This window comes from Clytia hemisphaerica, unplaced genomic scaffold, assembly GCF_902728285.1.
Source record: "Clytia hemisphaerica strain Z4C2 unplaced genomic scaffold, Clytia hemisphaerica genome assembly, whole genome shotgun sequence".
In the NCBI taxonomy this organism is placed as follows: Eukaryota; Metazoa; Cnidaria; class Hydrozoa; order Leptothecata; family Clytiidae; genus Clytia; species Clytia hemisphaerica.
In genome coordinates, this window is record NW_027104060.1 from 358,643 (window position 1) to 371,518 (window position 12,876).

At 36.1% G+C, this 12,876-nt stretch overlaps 1 protein-coding gene across 1 annotated transcript; it reads right to left on the bottom strand.

Annotated features, from left to right (window-relative positions):
* Nucleotides 1-3,636: 3,636 nt before the first annotated feature.
* On the bottom strand, nt 3,637-11,499 carry LOC136812351 (capping protein inhibiting regulator of actin dynamics-like). Its single transcript, XM_067068847.1, has 7 exons — nt 9,778-11,499; nt 9,076-9,282; nt 8,021-8,278; nt 7,264-7,825; nt 6,206-6,442; nt 5,181-5,446; nt 3,637-4,531 (listed from the first exon to the last, which is right to left on the bottom strand). The coding sequence occupies exons 1-7, from the start codon at nt 11,304-11,306 to the stop codon at nt 3,637-3,639; spliced, it is 3,954 nt and encodes a 1,317-aa protein (XP_066924948.1). The 5' UTR covers nt 11,307-11,499.
* Nucleotides 11,500-12,876: the final 1,377 nt, after the last annotated feature.

The following is a 12,876-nucleotide window of genomic DNA, read 5'->3' on the forward strand; positions in this document are numbered from 1 at the left end:
AGGGGATATACGGTTTTTTCTGGAAAAGCCCAATGAATGATCGTCTTTTCTCCAGATCCAAGGTTTAAAATTCGTTTTTTAAATTTCCTGCATGTAGATCCGAGGGGGGGGGGTACTAGGTTCGCGAGATGACGGGTATGCCTGAGCCAAAGTTCGAAAATCGACCCTTGGAGAGGCTGAATTTCGACGTTTTTGCGACCCTTTGTGAGACTATTTTTTTCAATGTTGTCAATTTTTTGACATTTTTGCCACCCTAAGAGTGAAAACTATTTTTGAAAACTAAATTTCCTCAAATTTCAGCCAGAATTTTCAAATTTTAGTCCAAATTTTAAGAACTTTATGACCCTCAATTTATTGAGACTGAATTGCTTTTTAATGGTTTTTTTACCCCTTTGAGGGACTTTTGAGAGTGTGAAAAAGGGACCCTTGTGGCTCGCACATACCCGGCATCCATTTTGCTTAAGTACGGGGGGGGGTACTACAATCAATCCTTTAAAGGTCTCGTTTTTATTAATTAGGCGGAGAAGTGTTGTCAAACTTAATGACTTACTTAATTTGCATGTTCGCAATATTAGCTTCTAGAATCTTAATAATTAACACTTGGTCCAAAGTAATGTGTCATCTTTTAGCATCCAGTTATCATCCATCTAATCCAGTCTAATAGGTATTTCCAAAACAAAGAGCTTAAGAATAACAGTATTAATTGAGATGAGTCAATTAATTTTATGACAACTCCCCTTACCGACTAGCTAATACAATGTAACTAGCACCTGTGAACCGTCAGTTTTCCCTCTAAATCTGGAAAAACTTCACTTAAATACACGTTTTCTTATAAAAACAAACTATATAAGAACATAAAGCTTCGATGGCCAAAATCATTTTAAGGCTTTCGGACTCTAAAACACCTGATTTTTTAGGAAAAATGGACAAAAATACTCATAAAATGAAAAAAATAAGAAAATGTTAAGAACATTTTATGTTTGAAACTCAAAAGGTTAAAAACATCCAAAGGCTTCAAATATTTTGGATGTTCTTATAAAAAACGTGTAGTTGGCATGTTAGCCTTAGCTAACATTTGTTTTTAAATAATTAACACTTGGTCCAAAAGTAATTTTAGCATCCAGTCATCATCCCTCTAATCCAGTCTAATAGGTATTTCCAAAACAAAGAGCTTAAGAATAACAGTATTAATTAAGAAATGAGTCAATTTAATTTTATGACTACTCCCCTTAACTACTAGCTAACAATCTAATCAACACCTGTGAATAGTCAGTTTTCTCTCTACATTTGGAAAAACTTAGATATCACTTTGTTCACACGAAATTGATTCAGACTTATTCAAAGAGGTGGGCTGAGCTCAAAACGTTATAATCATCTGAGCTTAAAAGATCTTCAGTTACTAACACAACAAATTTAGATGACAGTATTTTCATGTATGCGTCATTGGTACGTCGATGGTAAGATTTTTAAAAGAACAAACTATGTAAGAACAAAAGGCTTCAGTAATGGCCAAAATCTTAAGAACTAGTTAAGAACATTATAAGGCTTTGGGCTCTAAAACACCAGAATTCTTAGGAAAATGGACAAAAATACTCAAATTATGGTGAGAATATAAACATGTTAAGAACATTTTTAGGCTTAAAACTCAAAAAATTAAGAAGATTGGAAGGCTTCAATAATTTTGGATGTTCTTATAAAAAACATGTAGTTACTTTGTTCACGCGAAATTGATTCAGACTTATTCAAAGAGGTGGGCTAAGCTCAAAACGTTACAATCATCTGAGCTTAACAGATCTTCAGTTACTAACACTGCAAATTTAGGCAATAATATTTTTATGTATGTGTCATTGGTACAAGATTTTTATAAGAAAAAATTTTACAAGAACATATGGCTTCGATGGCAAAAATGTAATAGGAACAAGTTAAGAACATTTTTAGGTTTTTTTTGTGGTCAATAAAACACTCAATCCTTTTCGGAAAATACTTACGACAAAAAAAGTCGAAAAAGGTGAAAATTAGTTTTTTATAAAAACTCAAAGATTTAAGAACATCTGAAGCCATGAACAGTTTTGTTCTTATAAATAAACCTAAAGAATGATTGAAAACTTGTTCCTCTTCACAGCTAATCCTACAACCCTCATTGCTAGGAGATTCTGAAACCGTTTTTTGTAGCCAAGCTTATATTCTTGTAGTATTCTTTCCCACAGTTCGTCAAAAACCATGGTAACGGTTGTCTTTAGTTACATGGTAAAACGATTTTGTGGCCTCGTAAATTACGTTACCATTCTTTAATAATAACAAAAGCTTGACATGGGAAGTAAAAATTGATACACGCTTCTTTTTTTATGAGAATATCTTCTATAGGAATATCAGGGTGAAAATTGGCCAAATCGTAAGAATACCCTAAGAATACCCTCTAGGGTGAATTTTTACAGAATTTAATAAGAATACAGTCATTATGTATTTGGTTAACAGAAAGATGCTTCCTTTGTTAGAGATAAATTTAAGTTTTGAGGAAGAAATGTAATTTTAACCAAAATGTTCACTCAATAGTCCAAAACTCTCAAATTGATCATTTCTCATGTTTGTAAAAAAGTCAAGTCTAAAAAAGTAAGAATACGTTAAGAATATTTCACCCTCAATTTTGGCACTTTCTTAAGAATACTTGACCCTCATCCAAAGTACACTATTCTTATGAAAAAAATCGATAATACTTCAGAAATCTTTAAAAGAATCACCGTAGGGTAAATCACTAGTGTCAAAATATGAAGGTCAAAAGGCCTGACATTGACTGGCTAAAGACCATGGGCACGTAATTGAAGTATTATTACTTCCGAGTAAAATATTTCATTTTTTCATAATTTTTTTTTATTTATGAAAATAAACCTATTATCAATATTTACAAAAAGATCTTTAACATTTACTATAACCCTCCGGACCCACTGATGTAGCTGTTTTATTCCATTCTGAATGTTTATAATGACATGTAGGAAATCCAGCAGCTAAAAAAAAGACGATATGGGCTATTTTCGAGCTTATGCTTTTTATGAAATAAATCATAGCTCTAGTTTAGACCGCCGACTTTCTGCCCTGCCTATTCTAATTGTTAGAGTAATAGGCAGAGTAATAGGCAGAAAGAGGGCACGAAGTTGGTTGTTAAATTCTTTGCTTGGTAAAAGTTTGAAAGAAGACATTGCATTGACGTCAAATGAGGGCTATACATCATTTTAGACAGCCCATTTTATGCCCTATTTATTTCACAATTAAATTAGTGGGCCGTCTAAACTAGAGCATACTGTCCACTAAAAATCTGATAGATACTAGTAGCATGTGTTTTCTTTGTTATGATACTATTGAATCTCCAATGTTCCTCTAATGTTTTAAAGTAAAAAAATCTAGGTTTTGTGGGCTTTAATGTTAAATCAAGCTAAGTTTTCCTGTCTTATCTATCTCGACTGAGATGAAAAACAATGACAGGGGTTAACAATCAGCAATATACGATGATCACCAATACCATTGTTGCTCAGATCCCAAAAATGGTCACACACTTTAGCTTCGACGCCTTTTATAACTCCTCACTCCTTTAAAAAGAAGCTGTATGAATATATCAATTTACCAACCAATGAGATAAATTTTTCATTTTAGCACGATATGTTCGTTTAGTGTCTTATCAAAGTCATCAGACGGCATAGGTTTACTCTCCTTCAACGGTGATAAACTTGTAACTCCCTTTATTTCACGACTCAAAGTGTTCGTTGGTGAATCTTTACGCTCCGTTATTTTAGGGTCTACAGGCAGACTAGCTTTTCGCGTTCCAATCAGTGCTGGAATTATAGTCTTCAACGCTGATAGTCTATTCAGACCTGAATTTGTTAAAGAAACAGACTCAGTTGCCATCACATCGAAAGTTTTTGATGATATTTTAGCACCAGACTGTAATGGTGCTCCAGATTTCTCTTTGTCGATATTACCAGAGTTTTCAGATGTTGATGATAATTGAGGTTTAAATTCCTCCTGAACTACTGATGCTACAATATGTTGCTTTTTGTCATCTATTGGAACATCTTTCCCTTTTTGATTGAGTGAATTTAAAGCGACTGACAGATCTGGTTTTGCAAGTGAAGGTTCAACGATAGCTGATTGTTGTTTTGTTTCTGTCAAAGATTGATGGGCCGGTATCGTGAGATTTGTTTTATTTACGGAAGCCGTTTCAGCAGTTTTATTGGTGATCGAAGCTCCTTGTTTAGGTTCTGCTATTAAAGGTTGTTTATCAACAGGCTTCGTATTCACCGGAGCTGCTGGTTCTGGATCTGGTCCACCAGTATTCTCAAAGACTTCATGATTTACCAAGCTACTTTTAGATTCACCTTGACCACCATCACTTTCGACGACAGTATAAAACCTGTTACCATGTTTGATTTCATAAGTTCGTGAGTGTTGTTCAGGATTAGTAAATAGTTTGATAGTGTAACCAGGGGCTAATGAGTTGATTGGTGAAGTCGGTTCAGATAGTGAAGATTTTTCAAGCAACCTACGTGTAAAATAAAGATTGGTAACAATGAGTTATTCGAGTTATTTCGAACACCGCCCTGTATCACAGCCCCGGTGGAAATTTTTTCCTCAGTGGCGATAAAAACTCCTATTGAAATCTCAATGGGGATAGAAATTCTATTGTTTCAAGGTTAAAAAATCCAGTGGGGATGGGAGTGCAACTTTTAAACATGAATGGGGATGAAATCAAAGTCAATTTCCCAGTGGGGCTGAAATTTCAGGGTATTTCTCACCGGGGGTCCTAGCGGGACTGAATTCAGCCTCCAACGAAAATAAAATGTTACTAGTAAATATGGATTACTACAATTAAATTGAAATTACATCTGAAAGAAATTTGAAATTAAGAATTAAAATATTTTAAGGCCGGTATCCGCTTTTGTGGGGAATGAGCGAAAACTTTTTAACATATTTGTATCGTCATTGTTTGAAAAATGAAGCATTTCCATATGGCAAATCTGACGTGACAGTTTAAAAAAGTTGAGCTTCTTTTAGCTTTTTATTTTTTTGCTCGAAACTTTTTTAATGATGTAATCGAGGAGATCGGCCTTTACGGTTTTTGATAAATTTAAGCTTTGAAGATATAAATCAACCTGAGAAAAAAACCTTTATTGTAAAAAAACCCTACTAACTTGGTTTTGCTCAAATTCTCTCCCATCACAATCGTTTCACCAGCTTTAACCGGAAATTTTGTCTTCATGATCGCATCAGTACCACCATCATCAACAAAAAACGTCATATTTCTCTGCCTTCCCGTCACCGGTGCTGCAGCTTGATGCGCCATTTTGAATCTCCTTAGCGACGCACCAAACAATTTTTTTGATTTTTGTTTACTTTGGATCACACTGGCGACTGATTCTTCTTCGAAATTCTCGTCATCTTTGCTTGATTTTCCCTCCTGGAAAACGATCGAACGAGAATGACTAAATAATTGTAGTACAATTGGTCTAATGTCAGAATCAATTAATGAAGTATAAGCCCAAAGAGCTAGAATCTGTAACCTTTCTCAGGCAAGAAAAAGTGAAGCCTTATAATATACGCCATATTTCTGACGACGGATTGAACTTAGTGGTTTCTTTGTTTGCGAGTGGTATATTATTTTAAATCTAGCGGGAAATTTTAGTTTCGATCTGTATTTTGTATAAAAACCATGCGGCCTGCTCAAGGCCTTGTGACTTTGGTAGGATTATACGGCTTCAAATCCTACCAAGGAGATTTTATACTTCATTGGTCAGCATCCCTCATCTAATTTTCACACCCTTCTTTAGAGATGGGAATAATAGGATGGTCGGAATCACTGATGAAAATTATATTTCTTTGCTTATCGATCAGAGAGAAAAAATATTTTGTCTACCAGTAATTCCGATCCTCTTACTATTCCTATGTCTAAAGAAGTGTGTCGGGATTAGAAGAGGGATGTCGACATTAGACCAATGGTCTTTAGTTCGCCACATCCCCTTACCTTTGAGTATACACGAATATTTAACGTATCTCGAAAATAATGAAGCTGAATGTGAATGGAAACTCAAAAGTCTTACTGATGCCAATCCCGGCAGAGTATCCAAATCAGCCCGAAGATATTAGTATGTCATCAAAGCAGATGCTAAAAATTTCATATTTACCTAATGGCAACACTTCAATTAAACACCACTCATACCTCTAGATGTGAGTCTTCGATTGTATCTTCCATCCCTTGTAACTTGTTCCCATTCTCCTTATCTCTCTCCTCCCCAAGCCCCTCATTCTCTTCATCTGACGTCACATGTCCTTTCACTTTATCAAGCATGTGAATTGACATGTCTTCTTCTTCGTTGTCTTCTTTGTCAAAACGATGTTTTCGTTTCTTCTTCTTGGGGTGCATTGATGAATCTTCATCATTATCTTCGCTAGTTGACTGTAAGTAAGAAAGAAATAAAGAATATACACGTTATTTATAAGAACGATCTATATTAATACAATAATGACCGGTTAGTGAGGGCTGTACTGAGAAATATTGCCCGAGGTCAAGTAACGATCGAGCTTGCGAGGTTGTTGCGTTGACCGAGGGCAATATTTTCAGTACAGCCCGAAAAAAACCGGTCATTATTGTATTTGTTAACTGTTTCCTTCAGCTTCGATTGATTTTTAGTGCTTTATTCAGGAAAATAGCAAAATAAAGCGAAAAAAAACAAGCGAAAAGAGATAAAAAATTGTTATAATTTCTGACGTCAGAAATAAAAAATGAGAGAAATGATGTCAACGCATTGTTCATTTTCCTTTGAAAAAGTGACGTCACAATGAATTTTCCTAACGACGGGCAACTCTGGACAATGTAGGCCCATCGTCATGCGAAAAGAACCAATTGCATTGCGCAAAAAGTCGTGTAGCCCGCTAAGAACATTTACATGTTTTTTTAATAAGCTTCTTTATGCTGTAAACTAGACAGTCTCTACCCCACGGGTGCACGTGCTAAAACCAAGTCCAAACGTCAGAGAACACCCAAAATAAAATTTCCACCACAAACTCTCTTTAAAGTGTTCTTTCGGGAAGCAGCAGCATCGAGATTTTTCCGATGTTTCCAGTCTGAATAGACCTATAAATTACATCGCGCAACGCTTACCTCGTTACCTCAAAAAAGTAACACTGGACGCCACAAGGGATTTGATCACTTTAGTAATGGTTCATAACGAGGCAGTCGTTTCTCTTAAAATAATTTATGAAAAGTTATTATCGTACCTCGTTTGTTTCTTCGTCATCAGAAAACTTCTTCTTCTTTTTCTTTCGCCCTCCTTCCTTCTTCTTAGTTGTTGGGAAGGGAACTTTCTCATTTTCCTGCTCATCCTCGTCATGATATTCCAAACCAAAATCTTCCTCATCCTCTCCCTCTTCTAAATCGGCATCTTCATTAGACAAACGATGTTTCTTTTTGCCTGCTCTGTGTCTCAATTTACGATGCTCAAGCCTTCGATGATGTCGTCTGTTGCCCTCCTCCCCTTGTTCTTCGTCACCCTCCTTCTCGTCTGCGTCAGGATGCTTCCTTCTTAAATGTTTGTTCCTGACAGACTTTGTCACGTCTTCCTCATCAACTTTATCTTCAGTATCTTCTTCATTTGAGGTAGTATCCCCCTCCCCGAACACTTTCTCTTCAGCTTCCTTATCTTTTCCACCCTTCGGCCTCTTTTTTGTCTTCTTCTGGTCTTTCAGTGGGAAGGATTCTATGTTCAAGTGTTCTGTCTTCTTATCTTTTCCCTTCTTCTTTACCTCCGTTGAACTGAATTTTGGTACTGAGTCGTCTAACCTAAAGTTAAAAGTAAAGAAAATCAAAACGTTATCCTCTTTTTCCCGATTTTAACCCAAACAAAAATGCTTTAAAGTATTTAGAGTCACCTAACCGGGAAGCAAAAGAAAAAGAAAACAAAAGTTCCTACACAAAATATGATCCCAGCTAACCTCACATAAAAATACAAGTTCACAATAAAGATTTGCAACTTACCTATCATTAGGTTGACTCATGGACATTCGATTCGCCGTATCCGTAACCAGTTTCGAGAGTTGGTTATCCAACGCTTCCAAACTGTTGGAAGGTTCGTTTTTCAAAGCTGCAAGACTGTTGGCGGGTTCATTGTTGATGCTTTTTTCTTCTGGTGAAACTTTTGTTACTTTATAAAGGCTTCCTTTGTGCATAACGTACGAAGAATCTTTCTCTGGTGCACCTTGTGATTCGTTTGTCATGTTTGCTGCTTCCAGTAGACTGAAAGAAAAAGTTTACTTAAAATTTATCACAAAAGTATATGGACACTTTACTTTTTTGACAATTTCTCAGCATATATTAATGCTATGTTAAAAAGTTATAAAACATTGGAAAGATATTTCAGGAAGAATAATTTAAAAGATAGAAAAAAAGAATTTCGAAATATCGAAAATTAAAGAAGAAAAGTGAAGATGAAAAAACTGATAAGAATTGTTCTAATGGCTCAAAAATCATGACATCAGACTTTTTAGAACATTTGAATCTTGCTGAGTTCAAATCTGTTTCTAGATTTTTCGATTTTTTCATAGATAAAAAGCAGGTGATTCTTGCTGCTTTTGGTCGATTTAAGCCGTTGAGGGTACAAAAGCCACGAGGATTTGAAAGTATCTCTTTTGATCTAGAAAATTTTTCTCAGGGTCAACTTTCTAAGATCCCTAGTAGATGCCCCCAGAGTGGTTTGCGTGATGTCGTGATAGGGACTTTTTCTAGTGTGATTACGTGATTTAGAAATCTTTTTTTCGTGATTGCGTGGTCAGAGGCCAAAACGTGATCGTGATTTGAAAATTTTTTGAGCCGTGATGTGTGATTTGGACTTTTCCAAAGTGATGCGTAATCATCCAATTTTTTTGCTGAGTTACCGCTGGGGAGACCTCCTAGTGTTCCCCACTAACGCTTGAAGAAAGTCAAAAAACCATCTTTTTAAGGTAAGGAAATATTTCTAAGGGTCACTTTCCGGAGATCCGGTCCGCACATACCCGAGATTCTCCATCCCCCACTACGTTTGAAAAAAGTAGTACCTTTTCAATGGATCAACTTCAACGACGTGTTTAGTTTCACCGACTGTTTCTCCCATCTCCTCCTTCAAAAATAATTTGTTCGGATTAACCAAAGCTGATGGTTGTGGTTGTTGTTGTGGTTTTGGTTCCGCTCCGCCATCTTTCATTCCTTTCACCATTTTAATGACATTCTCAAGCCTCTCTACTGATCTATCTTGGTTGTCAGTCCTATTGAGAAATATTAAGAAAATATTAATCAAATGGTCAATCGGTTCCGTCGTTTGTTTACTTCCCAGACTAAGATTTCACTGTCACTTTTCTAGTGGGGAAAAACCAGGACTCAAGGTAGTTGAGAAATGAGCTTCAGAAAGTTAGGCAGTTTCAAATGTTTTTCAGAAAGTTTCTGGCCAAATTTCTGTAAAATAGTAAAATACAAGCAGGTCGTACAGGTGCTAACTATGATCCTGAATGTTATCATGCTGTTAAGATAAAACAGGGGCATTTAATATGATACAGCACCGTTGAATATAATATTGATGGTTTTGAATGATACAGAGGGTGTTGAATGGTACAAGGGGTTGTTGAATGATTCAAATGATTGTTGAAAGATGCAGGGGTTGTTGAAAAATACAAGGTGTTGAATTGGAGAGTCAAAAGATGTGGGTGTTGAATGATATAGGGTTGTTGACTTAATTAAATGATAAAGTTTGTTAATTGACTTACGTATTAAAAGAAATGGAAACATTCAAATCTGGTTCTTTGATATCGATGACTTTGTTTGGTCTTGGAGCTGGCGGCAAAGGAGCTTGGGCCGGTTTTGTTTGATCCAACATATGAATGGAGTTTGGCGAAGAAGCTGGCGAACCTTCATTTAAAGCTGAAGACACAGTCTCGCTCTTTACGGCAGATGTCTCCTTTTTTGGTTCATTTTTTAGCATTGCTTGGTTATTTAGTGTTGAATTATTGCTATCAACAGCGATCCAATTATTGGTGATTTTGGAGGTTGTTGGTGACGCTGTTGCAGTATTGACAATCGTCGTCATTTCATCGCCACCTTGTCTCGGTTGCTGGTCCTCAGGTGATTCTTTCACCTCTACAACTTCTGAAGGTACAACTTCAGCATTTTCAGAAGGTGGTGTTGTGTCAACCTCTGTGGTAGGAGCATATTCTGAAGGTGCCTTATGTTCTATTTGAGGTGATTTTTGATCAGATTCAGGCTCATGGTGAGCTTTGTTACCTTCATTATTAGTCATTGCGTATATTTTAGTTTTTGTAGAATCACTCTCAGCTTTGGTGAATTCTTCTCTATCATCCTCTTCTTGTTTCGGCTTCATTGGTGTGATATCAACAGACTGGGTATCTGGCAGCGTTAAATAAGCGAATTGTTTGTTGTCCACTTTCTTCTTCTTCTTCTTGGTCTCTTTCTTATGTTTCTTTTTAATATATTTCAACATTTTACCTTTCTCTTGTCCCTTTTCTGTATCTTTGTCTGTAGCTTGTAGTAGTTTCTTTATTTCATTCACAGAAGGTTTAGGATTCTTCTTCGATGCAGACTTTTTACCCTTATTCATACTTGTTTTACGCTTCTGGACGTTTCCTTTGTTTTCAGAATTACGAGGCTCCTGTAGACTAACCTGTTCATGAAAAATATCACTCGCAGACATTGATCTGTCGGCAGAAGGCTGATTTTGTGTCCCAACAGAATCCTTTGTTGTATAGTATACCTCATCACCAGTAGGCCCTAATGGTACTCTAATCTCTTTAGGTTCAGGCTGGTAAGCCTCCTTCATCTCATCTTCAGCAGGCCCTAACGGTACTTTATAGCTTTTCGGTTCCGTTTGGAAAGCTTCTTTTACCACATTGTTGTCTAACCTGTAATCTTTAGGCTGGGGTTTATACGCATATTGATTCAACTGTGGTTCATCAACCATATCATTAAAAGGGTCAACGAAATTCTCCGTTGCTTTCCCAATAGGTCCATTACGTTCGTCCGGCATCAAACGAACCGAATCTTGAGGGTGGATACCGAACATATCACCTGCCAAATCGTTAGCAAAATTTCCAACATCCGCCCCATTTCGAGAACGTTTGTATTTGAATTTGTTAAAATAAGGGTCTACGTTCTCGACAGTTATGTGATTTGAAATGGTTTTCAGCCTTCGCTTTGAGAAATGTCTTTTAGTGGAAAGATAGGGTGAACAATTCAACAAGCCAAAGTAGCAAGCCAGCAGTACAATGGATATAGCGTTCATCGTGTTAAAAAGGTTTATCTCTGGGAGTTTTCTTCTACTAGTTTCAATCCCCAATCACAAGTCACATGACAGATTTGTCAAATTAGAGCCATGCTCCAAAATCAAATATTTGATTTACAGTACTATAATAATGTACCGATAAATTTCACAAAAGAAACAATAAAATCTCAGCCATTTTTGACAACAATTTTGATTTTGTTTCATTCAGAATGATTTTTTCTTTCTTTTTATATAAACATTCGAAACATTGTTCGATATAATGCTGAAAGTGTGCTCTTTATTTCTTTTGTTTGGTAAACATATTGTAATTGTCTCGAATAGTAATTGCTTTCAAATTACTTATGCTAAAATATATCTGCACTTCTTCAGGCTCTGAGCAGGCTCACCGGAGGCCAGACCAGACCAGACATTGTGATACTGAAGATTAAATGTTAAGTTCCTGTCTTCACCCCTGGAATTCTTTCATTTTCACCTCATTGGCATGCGGGACCTCATTACATTTTCCCCACTTGAAACACATTTACCTAGATCCTGATCTATCGTGAATGGAAGCGTACGAAATTTTGGTACTGCAGAAATAGACCGTTTTTATTGCGGTATTTTGAAATCATTAAACTGTTCGGTATCAGAAATAGCCCTTTTTACATCAAAATCCCGGTAATGAGGAGATCTCATTCTTTAGTTTCGGAATTCTGACGGGACAAATGGCTTAAAAACAATAGAAATCTATATCAAAAATAATTTTGTTTACCCTGTTCAAAAATCAAGACAAAATTATACAATGTTTTGGAAATCAGAGCCCTCACAGCCCCGTGGCCTTATAACGTAGCAATTGGCCCTGATGTGAAAGGGGTATAAAGATGCTCAATGCCTCTATTTGGCAAAATTTCTGTACATAGGGATTGGGGTAACAGATAGTAATGATCAAAATAACACCCCTGTCTCACAGCCCCGGTAGAATATTTTCCTCAGTGGGGATAAAAATTCCTATTCAAGTGTCAATGGGGATAGAAATGTTATTCTTCCAAGGTTAAAAAATACAGTTGGGGTGGTTTTGAAGTGCAATTTCTAAACATTGGATCTCGAATGGGAATGAAATCAAAGTCAAATTCCCTATGGGGCTGAAATTCCGGGGTATTTCCTCACCGGGGACGAAATTTTTGCCAAATTTCCCAGTGGGTCTGTGACAGAGGGATGTAAAATACTTTTAGAACCTAATCATCATAAAATTCTCCTCTTCCATATCGTACTATATCATGACTGAACACCTATTTACAGAGCGATTAATATCCCTTTGCTGCATATCATTAACCAATTTGTATTTAAGGCCTTTGAAACGATAAATGAATGAGCTTCATTCTAAAAATATATAAATGACTACTAAAAGGAAATTTCTGACATTTTTTTAAATCCTATGTATGTTTAGCTCTTTATTTACATCAATGTGTTAGGTCCAATGTCACTGAAATCGTACTATGGAATAAGAACATTATAAGGACATTTTAAAGCCTTGCATTCTCTAAATCACTGCAATCATACTATGGAATAAAAACATTATAAGGACATTTTA